Raw genomic sequence first — 24,660 nt, 5'->3', positions numbered from 1 at the left:
TAATTAAGTGTACAAATGTTCTTTGTCATGTCAGTGTCTTTGCACATAATTTCCTTTTAGAGAATTCTGTCAAGATTTTTAATGTGTTTCTTTTCATGGAACACCTTTTCTGTATCCAAAACTGGTGTGTGCATAACTGCTATTTCATCAATTTTTTTTTTTTAGACTATCATGTCAAAACTTGTAGTTTATAAATAACTGTACTAAATTTGAATAAATTATGTAGCAATTTTGCATAATGCAAGAAGCCTTTGTTTATTATCTAGAGTATTTTCTTCGCCTTCGCAAGTCGGTATCAACATTTGGGAATCATTACATGTGACTCATAACAAAACTAGGCAGATAACTAAATATTTACTTTTTTTCATTTCATACTTGATTAGCGTTGGTGCCCATTGTATAGAAACATGAAAGTCATTTTTTCATTAGATGTCAACTTTAAAATATAAAAATATTTTATTTTTATTGTGGACCTCTGACATGCTTTTCCGCGTTTGTTTGCCAATGAGAAGTCAGCAGTTTCATGACGTCTAGCCAATCAGATCACTTAAAATGAATTCAAATAGTTAACCGCTCATGTTCGTTTGGCGTCGCACAGGCTGCCAAGCTGAGTGTTGCTTTTATTTGCACACTCGCTGTATTTTGGTTTACTGTATAACCAACCATAAGGTAAGATGACTTTATAATAATTATCTGTCACACAGCTTCGAAACTTTGGTTTTCAAGGTTTTACTTGCTCGCTTCGTAGCCTGGACTTAGCGATGTTGTTACTTCAGCTAGCTCAGGCGAAGCGGTTGAAGACTGCTTATCTGTTGACTTTAAAATTAATTATATCTACGGCCACAAATTCATGTATTTAAACAACCATTACATGTATTCATCACCTCTTGGCCAATTACTTATGTAACAAAAGTACTTTGTATTTAAGCAGAATTACAGACAGTGCTTCTCAAGTCTTTTTTTTACACGCTGTTCTTTTCTTAGAGGACTGCGAAAGGAAGCTCTGAGTCAATTTCTTTTCTTACCAAAAGATGAAAAAGTACACAATATATAATGTACAATGTAAAAAAACCATCAGAAAAAAAAATACTCAAAAGTATCGACTCATGAAAGTTATTCGTAAATAATGTATTTGTACATATTCCTACCCACCACTTTCTCTCCACAATTTACAACAGGCACATCATCATGGATTCCCAATTTTCTTACTTGCGCCGCCGGGACAGCAGTGTGACCATGCTGAGGGTCAAAATGTCCCGCAGACTCAGTCACAAGCAGAAGGAGAATCGAGTTCGGGCAGTGGATGCACGAAGACAGCTGGAGAATCTCCAGGAGCAGGAAACTAATCTAGATACCTCTACTGTGACCAACACGTCAACAATGAAAGACCTGACAAACATCAAGGAAAAGTCTGCAAAAAGTAGCTGATTTGTTTTTCTTCCCTCTCCATCTTGCACACATGCATATATATTTATGAATTAACCCTCATTTTGAGTGTAAAGGTGCACCTAATTATTGATTAAAATGCTGTATCTCAAATCATGTTTATCTGCAGCCAAGACCTCAGAAGACAAACTGAAACAGCTTGCGCGCTGGAAAGAGAGGAAGGCCCTTGAGAAAGAGAAGAAAAAGCAAGAGATGGAAAAGAAGGGAGTGTTTAAGACCGGCCTGTACCGTCCTAAAGACACAGTTTTCTCTTTGCCGCCATTACCTGCGGCCTCAACCAAAGCAAAAGAGGTAAACCAACTTTAAACTGCTTGATAATGACTCTGCTATTGAATTTATTTTTTAAACAGGGTGGGCCAAAAATAGGATGACGGGTCATGTTGTGTCATAGTGTTCTGAAGAATGTTCATGGAGGACATTTTGAGAACTTAGGAAGATGAAACTGTGCAAAAAATGTTAAGAAATGCATATAGGTATTAATGTAATAAAATCTTTTAGAATTGTTAAATTTGGTCCCCCCTGTATAGTCATGTTTTAAAAAAAAAAAATAAACATTAGGCTAGCCTTGATCCACGGCCCAGAAGCTGAGCTACACAATGCGTTTTTTTTTTTTTTTTTTTTTTAATTACAGACTAGGTGTGAGGCAGTTTCACTTGTCCCTAACCTAATATAGTCAATAAACATTTCATAGTTTTTTTTTTTTGTTTTTTCTCTCTCTATCTGTAATATGTAACTGCCCCATCATATTGCATGATTGCCCCTGCATTTGAAAAGAAAAAAGATGTACTAGTTTTGAACAGAAGACAGTCAAGGAAAAATATTTTCCTTATTTTGACCACAAAAATGGCACATGTTGCCGGACAAGCAAACCGATGCATGGGGTCTTGTAATACCTTGACTTGGCAATTATATTTTTTTCATCGTAGACCAAAACAAACACAGCTCCGTCACAGAGCAGCAGAGTCACCCGTTCAATGAAACAACAGCAGCAGCAATTCCAGAAGGTGCGACTTTATCTCATTTCAAAATTTTCAAATGCTCAGATTAGTCGTAGCCAACACAGTGTGTAACAGTTCCTCTCTCTGCGCAGCCGCTGAAGACGCACAGTTCAAATACGGCAGCAAAGAAAGGTACATTCCATTTTCCTTAGAGGCGACATTATAAAATAATATATTTTTTATTGTTTGTATACTGTACAAATAGTTGGATGTCTTTACTTTTAAGATGTGGGGGGGGGGGGGGTGTCACTTTAATATGACTGCTATATTTTTACTCCCCTCGTTTCAGATCCAACTGCTACTCGGAGACCAACCAGGGGAATTTCTGTCAAAGCGGCGTCAGCTTTGGATAAAAAACTAGAAATTTGTGCCGGTGACTACCTACGTTTGACCATGTGCTCTTCTCATGTTTGCTTCCTTGCCTCATTTGTGCTTCTCTATTGGCATCGTAGTGGAGCCTGTCGTACGAGGTCAGTCTAGCAGATCAACCAGTAGGGCTGTTACAGCAGCCCCTGCGGTCATATACCAAATGAAGGACACATTGCCGGGTATGAATTGACATATCTCCTTATATCAATAAATGACTATTTATGTATGTGCATAATGTAATATTCATTTTGTCTCCCACTGGTTTCGTGATTCCCAACCACATTATTTGTAAAGCAAATAATGTTATCTTTTGTTCATCTAGTTTTTGCTACCGATTTATAGCGACAGGCAGAACAATTACATGCTCTTGCACTAGATGGCAAAAGTTAGTCTTTGTATCCACCTGTTGCCATTCATACAACAGAATATTTCATGGCACTCACGCTCTTAAGTAAATTTACGACTTTAAATGGAGGAAATATTCCAATGTGTTTCACTTAGATCAGAGAATAACAAGGAGGCGAGCCATTGTTTCCCCTTCGCCACGAGCTCCTCGGAGCACAGGTACAAAATTGTGCAATTTGGCAGACTATCGCCCGATTGGTCCCCTTATCAAATGAGAATAATCAGTCTACTATTAATCTTTTGTAGGCAACGACAAGCTGGACGTCCAGCTTCTTGTGTGCCAGGCAAGCATTTTTGACACGTGCTTGAAAATGAATCTTGCTTTTTTTTTTTTTTTACACCAGTAACACAGTTAAGGTTGGTTCTTTCTGCCTTGTGGAACAGGACAATCTGGAACCAGAGGGGGAACCTCACGAGCTCAAGTCGACTTCTAGTTCTGAGGAGGAGAATATAGTGGCGGGCAAAGGATCAGTCGAGCCCTCCTCGTTCGCTCCCGAGGGCTTTTTGTTCCGAGCTCCCGCTGGCTTGGAAGCCTTCACTTTTGCGCCCCTCACCCCTCGCTCGGCGGATCGGTTTCTGGCGCCGAGGTCCTCGTCGCCGTACTTGACACGCTCGCAGGTCAAGCTCCGCGCTGACGAACGCCAGGCCGAGCCAAGTGAATCCTCTCCTCGCCGCTCTCCTCCTCTTCCGGCGGCGTCTCCCATGCCAAGCAGACCCCTTGACTCAAAACATGACGTGGCGTACTTCCGGTAATGGGGCGGAAAGCTGCGTGCGGCGTCCCCGCGCGAAATCGTAGTCCGCCGCCGCGCACGTCTCAAACTGCCAATGTGCTTTTATACCCTGTCCAGGTCGCAGATGGCCAATGAGACGGACAGACTGACGTCTTTGTGTGATCGGTGGGAGATGGACGTGGAGGATGAATCCATTCCTGAAGGAAGTGAGTGAACCAACAGCTGCGTACAGGTTTCGGTGCAAATGACACAATGGCAGCATTGCTCCCGCGTGTGTGTTTGTGTGTGTGCGCGCGCTCAGTGAGAGGCCGCATGCGTACAACGGTGGGCCAGGCCAGGCTGCTCATGAAGGAGCGGTTCAAGCAGTTCAGCGGGCTGGTGGACGACTGCGAGCTGCGCCGAGGGGAGAAGATCACCACCTGCAGCGACTTGGAAGGCTTTTGGGACATGGTTTACTTCCAGGTCAGTCCTCCGCACGAGGGCCGCGTTTGCTTCCAAATGGCGCCGGAAGGATGTCCAACACTTAACACCGTTTGCCAGGTAGAAGACGTTCACAGGAAGTTTGATGGCCTCAAGGAAGCGGAGGCGAGAGGCTGGGTGGAAGAACACCAGCCGCCGCCGCCGCGGCAGAAGAAGGCGGTCAAGGTGAGCGATTCAAGTCCTTTTTTGGAGTGTCGCCGCTGCTCTACGTTTGTTGCATTTGCGCAGCAAGTACATCCAGTTTGATAAACGTCTGTCACCAATAGAGACCCGCAGCTGCACCCGCCAAGCCAACGGTAGCCAAGGGAGAGGCCAGGTCTGGCCTGGCCGCGGTCAAAGCGGCCATGAGAGCCCAAAAGAAGGCGGCCGAGGCGGCAAAGGCTGCAGGTGACGCCGCTGACGGCGAGCTCCGCCCATCCTCTCCTGGCGCACGGCGCCCGTCTGACCTTGTGGTCTTTGATGGAGGCTTCTTCCGTGTGGAGAGTCCAGCCAAGACGCCCGGTAAGCCTGAGAGACTTTCTGCAGTGCGCTGCGTATACTTGTTTAGAAAAAAATTTTTTTAAAAAAGACTTGGGTAGAAGTATTTATAATTTTACTGTATATTACATAGATTATCTGTTTTTCTTTACATGGCACTATTAAAAGAAAAAAAAAATCCCTCATTAATTTGGGCTGAGAAGGGAAAAAAAAAAATCTTAAAGAGGAACAAAAACAAAAAAGGATGAAGTATCTAATAAATCGTAAAAATGTACAATTTTATATATACTGTATATGTTTGTTTGTGGTATTAATGTCTGGAGACACCGTTCTCGTATTGGATGGTGATGCACATTTTAAAGGTGCATCTGATTGGATAAAAGCATACTATTCCATATCAAAGTATTATTACTTTATCACACATCCGTGCGATCCGCAAATTGCACACGGCATGATCGCGCCGAGTCCTTGGTCAGGTCCCACCACCGCTGAACCGATTCGAACTGCCTGCGATGCTCCACATGTCTTCGACGGCAATGCTTTGTATCGTCTACGGCAGGTTGCGCGAGGCGATCCAGCCGCCTGAGTGCCGCCGCGCCGCCGCAGGCCTTTCCCCGCACCGACTATCCAACTACGCCGAGAAGAGTTAGCGGTCGCTCCCTCGCATTGGGACAGACCGCCGGGACCCCGGTTCAGTCCAAGCGCACTCTCACGCCACTCTGCCGCGCCGCCCACCGAACCTCCAGATGTTCACCAGAGCCTCTGCCAGTTACCCCTCGGCCCTCCCAGAGAGAAAACGCCGACACGGCTACTTGTTTCTCCCCTGTTGTGGACGCGCCTTCAGGCGGCACCCAGCTGGAAGAGGCGCAATCTGAGCATCTGACTGTGCAGGAAGACGGTATGATGATGATGACACACACACACACACACACATACTGTATCTGAGTAACAGCCACAGCTTTTTAATTTGACTCTTGGAATGTAGGCTGCTTTGGGGATCACTTAGAAAAATGCACTTTTTAAATGTTTTTCATTTTTAATATTAACAAAGAGCCAAAGACGCCAGAATCGTGTTAAACGGGAGTCAGCATACATCTGCCACTATTTTAAATGCCTCTAAATTAGGGGTGTCGATCAATCCTCTTATTCACGTTAAGGGTATTACAATTCAAGAAAAATAATGGGACAGTATTTCTGATGACAGTAATTTAGTGCCATCTAGTGGAAGAAAATGTAATTGCTCTGCCTGTCACTACACGTCACTAGCATGGAGGTTAACAGATATTATTTGTGGTAGATTTCATTTTTGGATGATTTCCTGTTGGGATTCATTGCACTTTAAGTCTTGGTTCACTCTTGGTTAAGTGTATTATTTTTTTTTTTTTTTTCTTTCTTCACAGTTTTGTTCACTATCACCAAAGAACCTTCCTCATTAACCCCACAGCCAGCACAGGTTCACACTTTTTCTTTATGACCTTTCTTTCAAATTGACAAAAGCCTACAGTTATTTGTTTTGTAGTAGCTGTTCTTAATATTCATACGGTGTTTTTGTTGGTGCATATTTTATAGGCCGAGACAGCAGAGGCATCCTTGTTTCTATTCACGCCAAACCCCAAGGACCAGATACGCCAGTCAGTATGTCCCAATGACCTAATGTACTTCACGCCGCCACTGCAATATTAATCAAATGTCTTTTTGTAATTCTGTTTAATGAAACAAATAATAGTTGTCATTTTGGGGTTTTTTTTGAAAGGATTGTTTTATTTACCCTAAATAAAGTTGTCAAAGAAAGGGCCCGGAGTCTTCAGTGCGTATATAAGGAAACACTTTATCAAATATTTTCTCATCTGGAGCATATTGGAGACACAATTGGCATAAGAGCACCCTCTAGTACGACGAACTCGTTGTTGCGTCTAGCTGATCACAATAAGTGGAGACGGTCAACAGCGGGGAAGAACATATGTTTGAAGAAGTGATGGATCTTATGACTCCAAGCGTCCAGTTCACGGTCTTGGGCCAACGTTTGTTGCCACTGACGTGCTAGTGCTGGAGAAAATGAAAACATTGATCATTTGCTAAAGGTAACCTTTTACATTTATTATCTGAATATGACCATTTTCATGTAGTGTGTGTGTGTGTATATATATACAAACCAGAAGAAGACCGAGACGGGCCTATCTTGGGGTAAGGACCTGTCATCTATTGAGCAAATGTAGCCTGTTACTGTGACTCCTAATGCCATATAATTCAATATAACAGAAATGGATGCTAACAAGCCCCCCCCCCTCATGTAGTGAACAAACAGTGACTCTAAATCAGTGTTTGTTGGACAAAAAAAAACAACCTCTAACCTGCTGACACTTAACCTCGCCACAGCCAAGAAGCACCTCAAAGAATTCCAGGAAAGTAATCTGAAGCACAATTATGATCATAAGCACAATCCAGACGTCCAGTCAGTCCCGCACTGGTTCAATTGGACACGGCGTACCTCATGTTCCATGCAGGCGGACCGGTTACTAGGATCCAGGGTCTCTGCAACGATGATCTCAATGACCCTCACGACGGTCAAATCGTCATCGTAAAGATCGAGATCCTAGTGCGGCAGAAGGAGGAATCGGAAATGGCACCAGCAGCCTGTTAGTTGTGGCTCCGTGTACCATATGCGTTCAAATAATTTCCTCGCAGCATGAACAGTGTTACCTTGTACATCCATAGTATGTAGCGGTTTGTCATGGTGCTGTCATCCCTGGGGGCTTTGTTGACCCGGCAGTAGGCCTGATAGACCTTCCAGCATTTCATTAGGAAGTCCACAGCCACAATTGTACGTTCTGGTGGCTTAAACAGGAAGCCTGGGCCCGAAAAGTTACAATTATTAAACATTTCGTTTGTATGTAATGCAGTGTAATCATGTTCAAACAATACAATTTTATTTCCATCCCTTAAGATGAACGGCAGCGTGCACCCCTCAATGGTCACCAGTCGATCACAGGGCACATAAGGACAGACAACGTTTCCGATTCACAATTTTCTTTTTTCCCCCTTCCATAGTTGGTTTATTTTTTCCATTTAAAATGCTCTTTTTAATACATTTCAATGAATAATTGGTTAATTGAACATTGTGAGTAATTCAAATAAAAGGCAGTTGTCAAACAATTATATATATATATCAAATGAAAATTATTTTTTATTGACCTGTATTTAATGATCGAAAAGAATACATAAATAGTAACATGAAATAATACATCTACATTTAACCTTTGAATTCAATAATTGGCGAATTAATCATAATTAAAATTATTATAAAATAAAAACACATTTTATAGTTGTATTTTTGCTCATGATTGAAAATGATGCAATGCAAAGATAGTCAAATTAAAAAAAAAATACAATGTATACACCTATCAATGTTTTAAATTAAGTCATTGGCTAATTAATCACAAATTGTAATTTAAAATTGAATTATTTTATTAAAATAAAATGTATTACATATTTTACAAGTATTTTAAAAATGAATTTATTTGTACTCATTTAATACGTTGAATAATTGATTGATTCATTGAAAATGTTGAAAAAAATAGCAGTAAAATAAGTACATGTGCATTTTCTTTTTAACATCCGTCCATCCTCTTTACCACCAGTGGCTAATTAATCATGAAAATAATTATAAAATTAAAAATGATTTTTTTTTAAAAATCATTATTAAAATCAGCTATTTAACCTTTTTAATGTCGATTTAACTATTAAATTTAAATGTGTGGACTGCGAGGCAAACGTGCTGCCGACAGAATATTCCATTAATGTTGATTTTATTCTTCCTACCTTTGACGTTCTTGGCGTGTGGAAATATATCATCTAGCAACAGTTTCGAGAAACACGTAGCCAGAAGGTGATTTGATGACCTGCAACAAGAGCGTCGTTCTCACAATTTCAAAATAGGACTGGCGTGGTACGTTTCGTTGTAGAGAGAACTTTTTTCCAATTACGTTACTGGTAAATTTAAAACCTTGCATTTTTATCGGGGGAAAAAATGTTGCTGGTGGATCAAAAATGATTCAAAAAAAAAAAAATCCCACTACTACTTGATTGCTTACTCCATGTTGTCAGAGTAGATGTGGTAGGCAAAGATCACAAGGCAGCTGAGGAACCGACTGAGCATTATGGGAGTGAAGGGGGAGTGAACCTCCGCTGGATCTGGGTTGTCTGACACAAAAGCAGAGTAAATCAATTAAGCATGGATCAGTAATCAAGATCCTGTGTTGTTTGGATGAAAATTAGCCTAAATTAGCATTTCAAAAAATGTAAGTCATTCGTTTTAAAAGTCATCCCTTGCATATTTGCGTCCGACTATTCCCAAATGAATCTCACCTCGTATGTAAAGGTCGAGTTCCGCCAAGCTGACGCCGTGATGGTGGACGTAACAGTCTTTGAGCAGGCGCCACAGCTGCATGCGGGAGAGCAGGAAGGCGCCGCCCGGAATCTGAGGTTGGCCGAGTCGGCTGTAGAAACGATAGATGGACCTCAGCTCCGTCTTGTGCCTCAGCAGAACAAACCTCACCTGTTCAATGAACAGCACAGTGAGCAGGAGCGAACAAATGGGACCCGTTTTAAGACGGTGATTCCAAAGCAAATTAGGGTGGGAAATTGTCCAATTCGACTTGATTGCAAGTCATTTATTTACAAGAGAGAATTTTTGTTTTCCACCTATGCCAGCAAAATTCAGCTCAAATTAATTGATAAAATGAATGACTCGCCCAGCCCTACTAAAAATGACAATAAGTAATATCATTCAAATGATGCCTCTTATTGCCAATCAAATTAAGATTAAGTATCTTTTTAAAGACATTTTTTAACAGGTTGTGTCAACAAAGTGGGGACTGACCTGTTTGTGTTCAATGTCTCGTTTTCTCTGAGGTATTTTCTCCAAAAGACCATCTATGTTGACAGTCATGTCCGGTCCAAGAGAAGACTCGTCCATACCTGATGCGGGAAATGCACGTAGCACAAAAGCTAATTGTAACATTCATCCATCCATTTTCCTATATCGTCATATAGCATTGGCATGTATATCTTCGTTACGATCGCGGGTTTATTCCTCTGTGTACTGGTCATCTGGTATACACACACACACAAAAAAATAGAGAGTTTAAAATGAACCTATGAAAGAAATTTGGGGTTATGTGGGAGAATGACACCCCGCACAAACACTGGGGAGTACATGAAAATGTGCCAGAAATCCACCATCGCGGTTTAAAATGATGTGCAAAGGCTGTTTGTTTACCATGTACAACGGGGGCTTGGTTTGCTGTCATAATGGGGGTTACCATCTTGTCATTTAGGAATTGTCCTTGGAAAACATAGCCGTCCTTGAGGGTAACTTTGCCCTAAAGAGAAATACAAAATGGGCACTTTTTTTTTTTAAATCACTTTTTGTAAATATGCGCGACCTTCAGCTTGACTGATAGCTAGCCATCGCGCTATTTGTCAGTCAAACTCAAGCTCACTAGGTCATAAAATATCCGAGCTAGATTGCTCAATAGCGAGCTAGCTAGCTGTAAAAACTACATATTGAATTCACCTTCCCGTGTTTTTTATTGTCCTGCCATCCACCCTCATAGATGGCCCCGCCAGCATAGTAAAAGATGCCCGGTCCGTGTCTGTAACCGTGGAAAAAATTCCCAGTGTACTGATTACTGGGACGGAATTCAGCTCCGGGTTCAGTTCGCTTCATGAGCCACACATGCGTACCATGGCCTTGCTGCCAGAGAAGAAAAAATATCAGATAAATATATGTGTTCCGTGACCAAGCCTGTAAAAAAAAAAAATGGAGATTGAAAAATTGAATTGACAATAAGCCATTCTTGGCCCCCTAAAAACGGTAGGCCTATTCCTTATGTCACATTCCTATATACTACCTGGACTCCGTCATGCCAGTTACCAATGTAGAGTTGTCCCTGGTTCACCCATCTCATAGTGCCGTCTCCGTTTCTCAAGTTGTGCTTCCACTCACCAAAATAAATGTTGCCAGAAGGGTAGCTGTTCACGCAGAAATGACACACATTTCAAATGTGGGGACTAAAAGTAAAATGTTGTGAGTAGAATAAAGCAGACTCAGGTAGACTAACCAAGTGTTTGCGCTTTGTGACTTCCTACCACTGATTAGAATGTCTTACCGTCTTACTCCCCATCCCTCTCTTTTATTCATCACCCAGTTGCCTTTGTACCAAGAAGTCTCCTCCTGGTTATAATACACCGTGCCCTAACAACAAAGACAAATCACACCAACGTAGACTAATTTCGACTAGACCTGGAATCTCTCTGATCCAATGGATTAAAATATCACCATAACATAAAGCTTTCCAGCTAAAAGGTACTCAATCACGGAATAAAAATCTTTTTTAAAGAGGGACGTCAACGCAAAAATTCTTTTTTAAGAATATGTTCTATGCAAGACCACTAGTTGAAACAGGGCATTCTGATAAATTTTGCGTTTGTGGAATAAATGTTAATCCACTCGTTTTTAGCCATCTCTGGGGGGGGGGGGGAGATTTTGTGCTCTGTCAACTGAAAATGACATCACAACTGCTCACAACGACCAATCACGGCTCAGATTCAGAAAACAGGTCAGCTGATTGGTCGTTGTGAGTAGTTGTGATGTCATTTTCAGTCGACAGAAGACAAAATGGCCGCCCCCGGAGATGACTAAAAGTGAGTGCATTTTGCCGCTTAATTTATATTCCACAAACGCAAAATGACGGTCATCAGAAAGCCGTGTTTCAACTAGTGGGCCTGCTGGAAACATATTCTTGAAAAAAATATGTTTGGGTTGACTTCCCCTCACATTTCCACTGTACATTAAAAAAAAATTTCGGTATGATTGCACCCACATCAATAAAACTATAATCTCATGCGTAGTTGAATCATATAGAAAGCGACGTGTGTTACCTTTCCGTGCCTCATGCTGTGATTCCATTGACCTTTGTATGTGGCATTGCCACTTTTGTAGGTTCCGTAGCCATGCCTGACGCCATTGCACACGTCGCCTTCATATGAGCTGCCGTCTGGCCAAATGTACTTGCCTTGGCCCATCGGCATGTTGTGCACAAATTCTCCCTGTTGACAAGAAATACATTGCATGCTTCTTTACTGTATTTGTTACAATAGGTAATACAAATTTATGAGGTTCATTTGTGCCCCTTCTATTTATTATTACCGTCAAATCCTACCTCATATGTCACGTTGTCGGCCCATGTGAAGACACCAGTCCCATGCATAACCCCCATGTAGAACATACCCTTCAAAAAAGAACAATGCTTTAGTTTATTTTATCTTCAATAAAAGTGAGGGAAACTTCATACTGTAGCCCAATTTTGAAAAGTAAAGAAGATGTTTGAGTTGATTTCATTAGGAAAAAGTAGAATGAAACACTTAAGTGTCTGTAAATTGCTTTTATTGTTTATTTTTACCTTATAAGAATGGCCTCCTTTAAACTTTGCAGTTGCTCTCCCATGGAACAGCCCTTCTTTTGTTTCCCCTTCGTATCTGTCAGAGACGCCATGACCACATTCATTCTGTTGTGCTACTACAAAATGGTAATATTCAAGTGAGTTTATTTACCTCTGAAAAGTTAAAACAAAGAACGAAGGGAGTTCAAATAAGCCATCGTCGTGCTGCTCGTCGTCATCGTGATGCGCCTGTTTCGAGGCAGCAGAATAACTTACTAAATTTTGACTCCCGTGTAGCATCTCGATGTGATTTTATTTTTGGAATTATTAATATAAAAAAATCATTATGTTGACATTGTGTAAAAAGATATCATTTTCTTTTTAACGTTTGTCCATAAGTGAAATGTCAGGAATCTGCCTGAAGGACGCGACCGCGAAACCGGAAATAAACAACTGGTTTCCGTGACAACTAGAAGCAACCGTAGATTCAGCGCTGACTTATGTATTGATACTGTATAGGCGAAGTTAAGCAAAACACAGCATTGATGGCCAATTGTACGTCAAGATGGCCGCCATATTGAATGAGGCAAAGTTTAGCGATTGGAGAAGATGCTTCATTTTTTTGACTATATTCCCATTATATTTAAATATAGTAAGACTGGACAATTACTTTTGATTGTATTTGGCTTATGACGGCAAAAAGTTCAAACTTTTAATCAACAGAAGTCAGAAGTAAAAGTTTGCTAAACCCACATCACATCTACAATACTGCACAAAAGTCTTCCTCCACAACAACCAGATTTGTTGTTATGATTAAGATTCATTTCAAGTTTTAAATCTCACATATCTGCAAGATTACAAACACAAACATTTGAAAACAATGTCGACTCAATTTTGTAGAGGGATGGCACCTGAGCTAAGTAAGAACCTGTAATATTTTGCTGAGGATCTGGATAAGAAAAGTATACTTTATATAATGTGTCACCTAAAGAGCTGTCCACCCCCCAGAATTATGTCACCTTCCATCAGTTCTAACTAATTACTCGTTTACTGTGATGGCCTGGTTGGAGAATTCCAATTTAAAGTCAGAAAAATAAAATAGATATCTCGTACACATTGTTTATTTGAGATAATAATGTTCGTTCACGTATAAAACTACTGCGTTGATGTAAAACACTTAAAATGATAACATCTCAAAGGAATTTACAAGTAAAAAATAGAACACATACAGGATTTAAGAAAACTTTTGATTCGTCAAGTGTATCAGTGAGTTTCAAGCAGTCAACTTGAGCCTGGTTGGGCTTCAAGTGGGATTGCTCTTGTTCTTGATCAATCCTGTGAGATGATATCCAGGTTGAGCAGGTGTCTCATGGTGGGCCTCCCGTGAGGACAGTTCCACGGCTGCTCAATCTCACCCATGTGACCCACCAGTTTCTTCATCTCGCTTGTACTCAGTGCGGTGCCAATCATCACCTGGGGAAGAATCACATAATAGGTCAAACTGTTAACTATTTTGACAAATTAGTGGGAATGCCCGCGAGTAGAAGCTCACAGATTTGCGACAAGCTCTGGAGGCAAACATCTGCCTGACGCGTGACGGCCGACACATGACCCCTGGGCTGTCACTGAGCATGAAGATCAGCTCCTCAATGTCTGCTGGACCAAATGTCCAGTTCTTACTTGTGGGCAGAGATACCAGCTTGACCCTCTCCATCACCTGAGCTATATTGACAGTGGGCGGGGAAACTTGTTGAATATGCTTACTCATCTTAAAAGTGTTTTTTTTTTTTTTTTTTTAAACTTAAACTCAAAATCATATTCATACCATCTTCATCAATCTGAAATTCAAAGCCATTCTTTCGAAAAACGTCAATGTTTTCCATAAGTATGTTCTCGTTGACTGCAGTGAGGTGAAGTTTTTGAGGGCTGAAAAAAAACAAAAAAAAAGATTAATTACAACTAGAATTCAAATAAAGTTCATTTGTTCTAGTAGGCTTTTCCTGACATTTTTATGTGGGGAAAAAATACAAGTAGATCATTTACAAATACGACGATTAAAAACTAAATGTACACATTTGGATACTCACATAATGAGTTTTTGTCCTTGGAGCACTGTGTGTTGCTGCAGCATCTCAAAGTTGTATTTCTCATCCGTGGCGTGTTGGTCGATCATGAAGATGTCAGAGTTGAGTTTGGTTATGATGAAGCCCAGATTGAACTGGCCTACAATCTCCATTTCTTTGAACATGTCTTTGCTGTTGGGGGGTGAGACACACACAGTTCAAACTAATCAATTTAAATGCCAATATGAAAACCTAAACTGTATTACAATATTTGTTCCGTTCACATTTTAGAGTGGCCTTTTATTTTGGCCATCCTAAGGCACACCTGTAATAATAATGCTAAGGGTGGATTATCCCGGCAAACGAGAAGTACTCACGATAACAGATTTTGACTGTAGCTTTGTGAACAATAGTTGACATAAATAGTGCTTTTCTGCACTGTATCGTCATGTATTTTTAACTAGAAAAATAGCACTCTATAATATATTTTTTCCACATCAATACATTGGACATTGTGCTGCTCCTTCTAATGTGTGCAACTGGCCACCTGGGGGCAGTATAATGTACATTTACATGAAAGGCACCAGTCTTTGATATTTGCGCTCATCTAATGAAAAATGGAAGCAAAACCGAAAGTGTTGTGTTTTGATTTTTGTTTACGATGCAATTCTACCTGATCTCTTTCTTCAGCTCCTCCTCTGCACATTGACTTTCTCCCGGGTTGATTTTGGCTCTGAAGCGCCTGTACTGAAGCCCCTCACCGCTTTTTTGCTTCTGCTTATGGTCCTGTAACCTCAGAATCTTCCCGGTCAGTTCTTGCAACGAGAAATGGAGCGGCACCGCCCTCTTCGGGAAACTGGCTGGAGCATCCACCGCGCAGTCTGGATTCTCTTTCCTGGCTCTTTTCATATCTGGACTGTACGAGGTTGGTTCGGTTTGCATGCGAGACTCCTGCAGAACTTTGTGGACTTTGGTTGTTGTCTCTGTCAGTGCTTCCGTTTTTACCATGGGGTCTTCCACATCAAAAGTAGATGAGTGTGAGTCACAATTCGGACTATGTGGTGAGGGACTGACGTCCATGTCTCTGGGGTCAATATCAGTGCAGGCTGTCCCCTTGCCATACCTGAACCCATCTAGCGCTGACCTCCCTTGTGAGGAGCCTGCTTTTGAACTACGTGTGAGTGCTAAAGGAGATTTTACACCTGGATTACAGGAAGGAGTTTTTCCAGTGTCCTTAAAGAAAGACTTGAGGGTTTTTTGTGCCGGGCCATTATTATTGGCAGCTTTTGACATGTTGGACTTGACACCAGAATTGAGGCCGTGGTGACTTGAAAAAGCAGCTTTTAGACCAGCCAAATTCAGGGATGACTTGGGGCTTCCAATTACTAGTCCTGTGTTCTCTTCAGATTCCAGCATGTTCTCTTCAGATTGTTTGGATGCAGTCGCTGCAAAATAGTCACACGTGGTGTTACAGACGCGTTTTGTCCCAAGTCGCTGAATAAAATAATGCCATCTTACCGCTGCTGGGGATGAGCGTATTGTTGAGACTGATTTTATTGACACCAGCCTCAAACATGCCGATGAGACAAGACTTTAAAATGGCCAACAAAGGTTTCTCCTCCTGAAGGAAAATCTGCCGCTTGTCTGGGGTGACGTTTACATCCACACACTCTGAAATAAAACAAATGCCCTTTAAGTCGATGCTTCATGAATCAGAAATTTCAGTTTCTCATTTTCCACAAACAAGTTTTTTTTTTTTTTTTTTTTTTTACATACAAGTAAGCAATTTTATAGCGCACTGCGACTAATTGACAGGACCTCAAGAAGTTTTATAACTTCCTATAGATGCCACTAGATGGCATCAAAGCACTAATTTTGTTTAAATGAAGCTCCTCAAACTGTGATATAGTGGAGGTGCCTGTTTTCTTACCTGAGGCAACTTCTATGTTCAAGGCAACAAATGGATACTGATGCCTGTTATACATATGATAGACTTCATTCACAAGTTTGGTCACCTGTAAGGTGAGAAGAACCAGAATTCAGGTTGAATGGAAAAGCCCGTTGCGACTTCTTCGCCCGCCCCGCCGGCAAATCTGTTACACACCTTTTGGGGATCACATGGTCTCTTGTTTATAAAAAAGAATTGTCTGTCTGTGGCACTTCTTCCCACACCGTGGTCTGCTTGTGACACGAACCCTGTGATGCTGCAAAAATGTCTCATTGTTTGTATAAAGAAAAAAACACAAGATACCATCACACTGCAACAGTGTTACTCACTTAAAGAGCCTTTTGGGAAGTTCCTTATCCTCCAGTCCATATTCTTCCAAAACTTTCTCATTAGGAGGCACGTGCTGAAAGGGGAGAAGGTTCTGTAGCTGCCAAAAGGAAGAAAAATAAAGTTCAACAACAACAGAGGAATGAGTGTTGCGAAATCCTATTTTCTAACCTGTTTGGGCCCAAATATTGCTCCTATGTTGTCTCTCATATTCTGGCTACCACTCGTGCTAACAACCGTATTGCGCTTCCCTTGTCCACTTTGGTTGGAGCAGGTAATACGCACTCCTGTGGAGATGAGACAGTAGGACTGCAAAATGTGCACCATTTTGGTGAACTCCTGTAGGATAAATGGCAAATCAATTAGCCCGAACGCAATCGCCTATTATTGCGTCATACGGCGAGTTTGCATGAAACAAATATTCAACTGGCCTTCTTAATATTGCGCTGGAACTCCTTGTGTCTGACAGGCAGGGTTAAGAAGAGCTGCTGCAGGCTGACCGTGGTGCCTTGCTGCCGCGGATGAGGTAGCCGCTGAACCAAGTGGCCTTTGTGGTCAAAGACCAGCTTGGTTCCCACGGGGCTGGACTCGTGGCACGTCACCACACTTAGATCACTGGAGGGCGAATGGCAGACAGATAGTAAGTGAGCACAATTTATTCATTTAGTACTTTGATGTAGCTCGGTGAGGATATCAAAAAACAGAGATCCAATGTGATCCCAAGGTTTCTCAAGCTGGGTCACACATTTGTAGAATTGTGATACTTTACCTGAGCGCACATAAAGAGCTGAGGGCTTCGCCTCTGAAGCCAAACGTCTCCACGTGGATGAGATCAGAAAAATCCCTCAATTTTGAAGTATGATGTTTTAACGCTGGGGGACAGATGACATTTCATCATTAGAACATCTTAACAATTACAGTGGACAGATGGACTCACAGACACGTACTCAACCCTTCAAAGTTGGCCTCCTCGACTCCTTTTCCGTTATCAGATACTTCCACGAGTTCTATTCCGTGCTCCTTCAGTTTGACATCTGGAACATTTAGTAAAGTTCCAATGATCGTTGTGCCAGAGAGGCTGAGATCCATACAATTTCAAGTATTTGACCTTCGACATAATTATAGCATGTGTGCACTTTTACCACCTCTGATCCTTTTCTTACCAATGTTGGTGGCGCCAGCATCAATGCTGTTCTCCACCAGTTCTTTAACAGCAGTGGCCAAGGTCAGCACCACCTGCCCTGAGCAGATTTGATGCACCGAATGCTTGTCAATGGCCCTGATGGCTCCAGCAGGTTCCGAGTTACTAAAAGTGAAACAGGTTATTAGAACGACTGCACACTTTTTGCTTCCTTTTATTCAAAATCAACTTACCCAGTGTCTGTCATCTTACAGGGGGAATCAGTCACTACTGAAACATCCAGAGGATTTAACGCTACACAGAAAACTGCTCGTTTGTAAAAGGCGGACATAGGAGACAAAATTATGATACCATTGTTAACTTTGCATCCTTTACTCAGTTTTCAATGATAAAACAGACAAACTAAAGTTAGCCATGATATTGTAAACAAGCAAAAACAAGCTCTCAAACAGTACCGCGCAGTGCAGAAGGTTTGTTGCAAAGAGTCACCACTGCGTATTAGTTGCGCATTTTGACAAATAATAATAATAATAATAATAATAATAATAACAAGCGCATCGACCTGCGGTAGAAAACAAATTTATAATTGACAAAACTATAAGAATGAAAACATACCAAGACAAAAAACTATATAAATCGTATCTACACGTAACCTCGCAATCCAACACTTATCGACGATCGCACGACGCCTTCTCCGCGCACCGTTAAGAGTCATTACTGCGTAAAAATGTTGCATTTAGAAAGCACATACACCATGATATGAGAAAAAATATTCATTAAAAGAAACATGTTCATCATTATGGAGGTAAATGTACTACATAAATAAATTATAATTAATTTTTACATCTCCGTGTAATGTTTCATCACCGAATGCATTGCTAATTTTGGCCAATGTGCTTTTAGGGCGCAGGTACAAGTGCCACAGTGTTGAAGGTGGAAATAAAGTGTTGTCATAGTGAGCAACTTATTTTTTATTGAAAATATATTTCAACCATATATTTAGCGTTCTGAAATCATATGTGCTTGCTTTAGGGTTTCATGTTTTAATGACAGCAAATAATATTTTATAGAAATACGTTTTATTGATGGACGGTCCCTTCCTTCAAGTCTGAGGAAAGATGGCCGCCGATCTGGAGTGCAACTCGTGAGAGTTTGTTTGAATTTTGGAAATATGCAACCCGATTTGTTTTAACAAGTACAGGTAGCCCTTGCTCACGCCAATCCCGATCCTTCGTGATTTATTATGGCCAATTAACATGTACAGTTTAACGTCAGCCAGTAGGCTCTTGCGATCGGAGGAATGTTCTAGTAGCAGTAATAAGCTTCTAGTTTCCCGAAACCGTCTGCTTAAAGCCGTTAGTAATCATGACTGCAGTAGCCTGCCAAGTCTTGCCACCGAAGAGGACGACGAAGTACACTTTGACAGTAAGCAGCTTTTCTTCTTAATTGTTTGTCTTATGTAACGTTTACACGCGTAAAGTTAGCAGCAGGTGACTACTCAGTATTAGCTTAAAGTGTTAGCCAGTAGTCACCTTCTGGGTTTGAGATGCAATACGTTAGATAAAAGTCTGACAGAAATTCTGTTGTTCGGGTACACATGATTTTAATAATAAAGCTAAACATAGCGTCAGTGATGGGAAGTAACGAAATTGAACTATTTTGTTACTCTTAGGCAGTGATAAATACTATATCTTGAATTCATAATTGATTGATATCTTGGGCATTTTTAATATTGAACGTGAACGAGTGAGAATTATTGACGGTGACGCAGCTGATTCGGAGAAGCAAGATATTCCCCCACCACGACCTTATTTAGAAGACTTGTTTAGGTGCTCTGTACTGAGTTGTTGTACACATCTATAATAGATGTAAATACCACGAAATAAAAACTGAAATTCCGGATTTTTGGCTCATTCATATTTGGATCTGAACCCCGAATGTCTTCAGTATACAACAAAAACAAAGGAATTGACCTTGCCATACCTATAATCGTATTGGCAGTGTATATGTCAGTACTAAGTTTAGCATCATTATTATCTGTGGGCAGAAGGATCTACAAAAATAAGTAACAGTAAATGATGATTAGGTATCAGGAGGCTTCAATAGTACAGAATATTTTTTGACAGCCCTTCATGATCATTCTGTTAAAAATATTATCTCATCTCATGCTGCCCCCCTCTTTATAGAGTGAGGTGGACGTCTGGTGGCCACTGGCACTTCAAGATAAGCATGACAGCCGTGCACGCCCCCATATGTATTAACTAGATGTGCATATTCGCCTTAAAATTGAACAGGATTGTGCTGCGCTGGGTGTTGTTATGCAAACATGGATCAAAAAGAAAAAAACATTGCTGAAATAATAGCTAAAGTAATTGAAGAAGGTAAGAGAATTCTAACTTCAATATAGCATGTCATGTTCAGTGTGTATTTGTTTTCCAAAATAATCGATCGATGTCAAATCAAGGGTGCCCCTTACATCTATATTGTAACCATATTTCAAAGCAAACTTCTTAAAATAGTAAAAATAGGTCAATAGGGATGAACGGATACCACTGTTTTCAAACGGAGTACAGTATAACAAAAAGTATTTGCATTTGAATACTCAAGGATACCTGATGATGTCATTACGCGTTGCAATTGTGATTCAAAATGTTTTAATCAAATAATATTAAAACACACATTTTTATTTGAAGATGGCACAAGTTTCACTCATGTCCGGGTGTGGTATTGCCGTGCTCTCATCACAGTTTCCCTGTATGTCCAGCTTCTGACACTGACAGCCACCATGAAGTGCTCATGGCGGGTAGACGCTACCCGTCGGTCCAAGAGTTTGCCTCAGCTATCCCCAACCACCTCCTCCTTGGCTCTCTGCTGGAGCACCTGTGCTTTGTTTACGAGAGTAACCCAGCGCGCTCGCGAATGCTATTTAAAGGTACAGACTGCAGCGTTGAAATGATGTGACATCCTCCTACCGACTCAACTTTTTTTCCGATTTTGTTTTTGTCTCTCTTAGTTATTGGCCAGCGCTTAGCTTCGATGAATCTTCTCTCCCCTTTGGCCATAAGCGACGAGTTCGGCACAGTCAGACTTCAACACAACCGGGCCTTCACCGAGCTGCTAAATGCTGCTAGCGCCTCACTATACCCACAGGTAAAAAAAAAGAAAAAGAAAGTCTTCAGTAATGCCTTAGATGTTATTGCCATTTAATGTCATGCAAAGTTAGTTAAAGTTACAATTTAGTAGGGATGTTTGATACCATCGGCAGCCTCCATGAGTACCTGATACATTAAAATAAGGCCTGTATCGGCCTGATATCGGCGCTCGCTCATCCCTAAATTTGAGTTGACTTTATTGATGTGATCGTTTTATTGATAAATCTGTTGCTTTGTTTGTTGTGGCCATTTGTTGTGCTTTCAGTATTGTTTATGCTCTCTTCTCATTTTGCAGGAACAGCAACAGCTTAGCATCAACGCTCACAACCCTGCACTAAGGTGAGTGTCCTATTAGCTATTTCAATAGTTGAAGCATGTCGGAGTACTTTGAAAAGCATCACACAAATCAAATGTATTGTTGTTATTATTTTTTTTTTATTATTATTCTTAAGAATCATCATGTGGCTGTTTGTCCTCCCACAGGCTGAAGGAAGGACTGTTTCAAGCCCAGACGTCACGTTATCTGAGCGAGTTTGAAGAAATTGGTAGAATTGGAAAAGGATCTTATGGAAATGTTTATAAGGTGCTTACCACATTTTTTTTTTTTTGGGGCTGTTGAGCATTTGGTCACCAAATTTCTATCACCTGTGACAAAGGTGGTGAACAAACTGGATGGTCAGTGCTACGCTATGAAGAAGATTCTCATTAAAAAAGTCTCAAAGGAGGATTGCATGAAGGTGAGTGGTCAGGGGAATTTTTGAGTTTGGTTTCACATCCAAATATCCGCTCGCGACTGACGTTGCCGTTGACGCTTACGAAATAGGTCCTCAGGGAAGTGAAAGTGCTGTCCAGTTTGCAGCATGTCAACATCGTCGGCTATCACACAGCCTGGATGGAGCACGTTCAGCCCGCGACACGTGAGGACAATCCTGCAATTTTTGTTGTTGATGTCGATGATAACGCTGTTGTAACCTCTGGACAAAGTTGCAAATGGCAAAATGTCTCCTTTTACAGATGCAGAAAATCTCCTACCTGAACTGGCGTCACCTGCTCAAGAAGACATGTAAACTAACTGTCAAACATGTATTCTAGGGATTATGTAGAAAAATAATCCTTTTTTTTTTTTTTTTCCCCTGAATATTGCGATTGTGATCTAATATGTGATTATTTTTTTTCAATGTCATCTCCCCGTGTGAGCCTAAACACGTATCGTCCTTTTGTTCCAGTTCTGACGAGGACCCCGACAGCAATAGCTCAAGTTTCTCTGTAGTTTTCCAAAGCCGAAGCCAGCCACAAGTGAATGGTTCTTCAAACGCCGCTGTGCCTCCAAGTAATGGCCCACCCGCCCAACCGCTAGCGCTGACGCAAGAGAAGGGCCAGGGGGTATGTCCGAACATGATGCGACGTCTCCCCGAGAACTACGTGCCCTGCGTGTTCCTGGGACAGAGAGGGCCGGTTAAAACCTCCAAATGCCCCGCCGTCGGTTGGGACACGTCGGGACTGTTAGAGGCGGAGTCCAGCAGGAGCAGCGTCGAGGTCAACAACAACAACAACAACAACCCGTCCTGTGTTGAAATGAAGTGCGAGCCCTTCAACGACGTGGATCACGCAGCAAGATACTCGAAAGAGGTAGGTGCACGTTTTGATTTGCAATTGATGTGACTGTGGTGGCGCTCAACTCAAATCACTTCACAACAAGCAACAGTTAGGCAGATAGTGAAAAATTCTTTAAGAAAATCGGCTTCAAGCTGTTTATTGCTACTCCCATAAAGTGAATTTCGTATTCTTTATTCAAAAAAAAAAAAAACATAACTTTGCCGTAAAGTCGGCTAGATTCATGCTAACATGTTGGGAAACGCCATAGATGGGCTAACAAATAGCACTTTAACCTCTGCGAAAAACAAGTGCTTTATGAATAAAATTGGTCTGGTGTGGTGTGCGCAGGTCCACCTCCACCTGATGCTCTACATCCAAATGCAGCTTTGTGAACGTTCGCTCAAGGACTGGATGACGGAGAGGAATTCCAAGCCCAAGGAGGAGCAAGCTTCAAGATGTATTCACTCTGCATCCTTTTTTTTTTTTTTTTTTTTTTTTTTTAAATACAAAATACGTGTCCAATTTGGCGAACTTACTGAATAAGGTTTGAAACGTTTCCACCAATCTCCACAGGTCCTTATGGCTGTGTGAACACTGAGCACACGTTCAGTCTGCTAAGAAAGATACTGGAAGGGGTGGAATACATTCACTCGCGTGGAATAATTCACAGAGACCTAAAGGTGAGTGCTTTAACGGAAGCCTGTGCGTTGTATGCTTTAAAATAGTGGCACTTGAAGCTAATTATTGTTTTTATTTTCTTTACAGCCAAGGAATATTTTCCTCAACGGGCACGACTGCCACGTTCGTATTGGCGACTTCGGTTTGGCCTGCAGTGGTCTGATACTCGATAGTCATGAAAGCGTCATTTCTCCCGACAGCGGTAACGCCTCATTGTCAAATGTAACAATCAGAATAGCAAGTTGTTTGAATTAGCATGTTGGTGGCGTACTTTTCAGATTGCCCTCATACTACGGGTGTCGGGACGTTTGTCTACGCCTCACCAGAGCAACTGAAAAGCGCCCATTACGATTCAAAGGTATTTATTTATAATCGGCGAATGATAGCGGAATCCAAAGAGGCTTGACTTTGCTCAAGATGTCTTTTCTCTCCTAGTCGGACATGTACAGCGTCGGGGTGCTTGCTCTTGAGCTTTTCCAGCCCTTCGGAACAGAGATGGAGCGAGTCCGGACGCTCGAGGACCTGCGAGAGGGCAAAGTTTCAGACTGCTTCAGCAACAGATGGCCCGCCCTAGCCGATTACATCTTGAAGCTGACGAGTATTGAGCCCAGCGTGCGGCCCACGGCCAGCCAGCTTCTGCAGAGCGAACTCTTCTGCAATAAAGATGTGGTATGTAACTTGACGGAAGCAAATGTGTTTTGAACTTCTTCCAGGTCTTCCAATGAGTTCATTGAAATGTCCATGTCCTCTTTTTCTTCCTTCAGGTAATCTGCGGTTTGCAGAAAAAGGTTGAAGAACAAGAGGAAGAAATCCTTCATCTGAGGCAACAAATCCAGCGGCTCCAAACTTCACACGGCGCTTTTCAAAGTTGTCAGAGTCGGGAAACCACCTGACGCTTCAAAGGTTCACGATGTATCTTGAATTTAGTGACTTAATTTATGTGTGTGCGTGTGCGGTCTTGGGAACGTGTATGGAAAGGTGCATTAGAAACAATGTGTCATTAACTTATTGACAATGTGTTTTACGGTATTATGCAGAGATGGTTTTTTTTTTTCCCTGTTGTCAACAATTTAAAAAGCAAATATATAGCAGACCTTTTGCAGACTCGTTTTGTTCATATGGTGTCATTCCTTATTCAGGGTTCCCATAAAGTTACTTAGCAATTTCACAAAATATTTCATTCATTATAATCCCTCCAGGGAAATTTGAAGGCACACACATTTTCATGTGTTTGGGAGGTTATGGTTTGGTCCCCATGAAACCATGTTTGAACTTTTTGACCATAATTCCAAAAGGTATGTTGGGCCTACAGTGAATCATGCTTTGGGCCTGATTTTTTTTTTTTTCTTTTTTTTTTCCCTCTCTCTCTCTCCAGCGAGAACTAGGCCTAGACAAGGTGGTGGGAAT

The 24,660-nt window shown here is 41.4% G+C and overlaps 4 protein-coding genes across 6 annotated transcripts; 2 read left to right on the top strand and 2 right to left on the bottom strand.

The window, feature by feature from the left end:
* The first annotated feature begins 503 nt into the window (after window positions 1-503).
* On the top strand, window positions 504-6,697 carry dlgap5 (discs, large (Drosophila) homolog-associated protein 5). 2 transcript variants are annotated; one of them, XM_086017086.1, is made up of 17 exons: window positions 504-669; window positions 1,179-1,420; window positions 1,556-1,737; window positions 2,373-2,450; window positions 2,537-2,576; window positions 2,734-2,817; window positions 2,897-2,992; window positions 3,315-3,377; window positions 3,465-3,502; window positions 3,603-3,967; window positions 4,067-4,155; window positions 4,251-4,411; window positions 4,490-4,594; window positions 4,696-4,930; window positions 5,466-5,804; window positions 6,307-6,359; window positions 6,476-6,697. In XM_086017086.1, exons 2-17 carry the CDS (start codon window positions 1,189-1,191, stop codon window positions 6,587-6,589), a joined length of 2,274 nt encoding a protein of 757 aa, XP_085873212.1. In that variant the 5' UTR covers window positions 504-669; window positions 1,179-1,188; the 3' UTR covers window positions 6,590-6,697. The 2 variants fall into 2 exon arrangements, with proteins under 2 accessions (XP_085873212.1, XP_085873213.1); XM_086017087.1 differs by lacking the exon at window positions 6,307-6,359.
* A 17-nt stretch (window positions 6,698-6,714) lies between these two features.
* rsph10b (radial spoke head 10 homolog B) lies at window positions 6,715-12,788 on the bottom strand. The gene is made up of 17 exons (XM_086017088.1): window positions 12,521-12,788; window positions 12,370-12,445; window positions 12,130-12,198; window positions 11,849-12,016; window positions 11,077-11,162; window positions 10,819-10,939; window positions 10,482-10,661; window positions 10,185-10,287; window positions 9,786-9,883; window positions 9,272-9,461; window positions 8,998-9,106; window positions 8,726-8,805; window positions 7,607-7,755; window positions 7,395-7,499; window positions 7,258-7,317; window positions 7,060-7,105; window positions 6,715-6,952 (listed from the first exon to the last, which is right to left on the bottom strand). The coding sequence occupies exons 1-17, from the start codon at window positions 12,646-12,648 to the stop codon at window positions 6,828-6,830; spliced, it is 1,893 nt and encodes a 630-aa protein (XP_085873214.1). The 5' UTR covers window positions 12,649-12,788; the 3' UTR covers window positions 6,715-6,827.
* Window positions 12,789-13,447: 659 nt separating this feature from the next.
* On the bottom strand, window positions 13,448-18,498 carry pms2 (PMS1 homolog 2, mismatch repair system component). 2 transcript variants are annotated; one of them, XM_086016666.1, is made up of 16 exons: window positions 18,443-18,498; window positions 18,061-18,133; window positions 17,850-17,992; window positions 17,634-17,720; window positions 17,456-17,558; window positions 17,118-17,301; window positions 16,858-17,025; window positions 16,689-16,786; window positions 16,516-16,615; window positions 16,342-16,426; window positions 15,930-16,082; window positions 15,085-15,856; window positions 14,436-14,603; window positions 14,174-14,274; window positions 13,901-14,070; window positions 13,448-13,821 (listed from the first exon to the last, which is right to left on the bottom strand). In XM_086016666.1, the coding sequence occupies exons 2-16, from the start codon at window positions 18,072-18,074 to the stop codon at window positions 13,678-13,680; spliced, it is 2,490 nt and encodes an 829-aa protein (XP_085872792.1). In that variant the 5' UTR covers window positions 18,075-18,133; window positions 18,443-18,498; the 3' UTR covers window positions 13,448-13,677. The 2 variants fall into 2 exon arrangements, with proteins under 2 accessions (XP_085872792.1, XP_085872791.1); XM_086016665.1 differs by lacking the exon at window positions 18,443-18,498 and having other exon boundaries at window positions 13,449-13,821; window positions 18,061-18,332.
* A 239-nt stretch (window positions 18,499-18,737) lies between these two features.
* Window positions 18,738-24,357, top strand: eif2ak1 (eukaryotic translation initiation factor 2-alpha kinase 1). The gene is made up of 15 exons (XM_086016667.1): window positions 18,738-19,252; window positions 20,592-20,759; window positions 20,841-20,977; window positions 21,275-21,318; window positions 21,463-21,562; window positions 21,636-21,716; window positions 21,803-21,896; window positions 21,994-22,042; window positions 22,206-22,608; window positions 22,924-23,032; window positions 23,149-23,255; window positions 23,341-23,455; window positions 23,532-23,611; window positions 23,689-23,922; window positions 24,018-24,357. The coding sequence occupies exons 1-15, from the start codon at window positions 19,084-19,086 to the stop codon at window positions 24,144-24,146; spliced, it is 2,019 nt and encodes a 672-aa protein (XP_085872793.1). The 5' UTR covers window positions 18,738-19,083; the 3' UTR covers window positions 24,147-24,357.
* The last annotated feature ends 303 nt before the right edge of the window (window positions 24,358-24,660 follow it).

This window comes from Filicampus tigris, chromosome 19 (assembly GCF_054856515.1).
Source record: "Filicampus tigris isolate MCC_2025a chromosome 19, RoL_Ftig_1.0, whole genome shotgun sequence".
NCBI lineage: Eukaryota > Metazoa > Chordata > Actinopteri > Syngnathiformes > Syngnathidae > Filicampus > Filicampus tigris.
The sequence above is the reverse complement of the archived record's forward strand: the minus strand, read 5'-3'. Positions and strand labels throughout refer to the sequence as shown.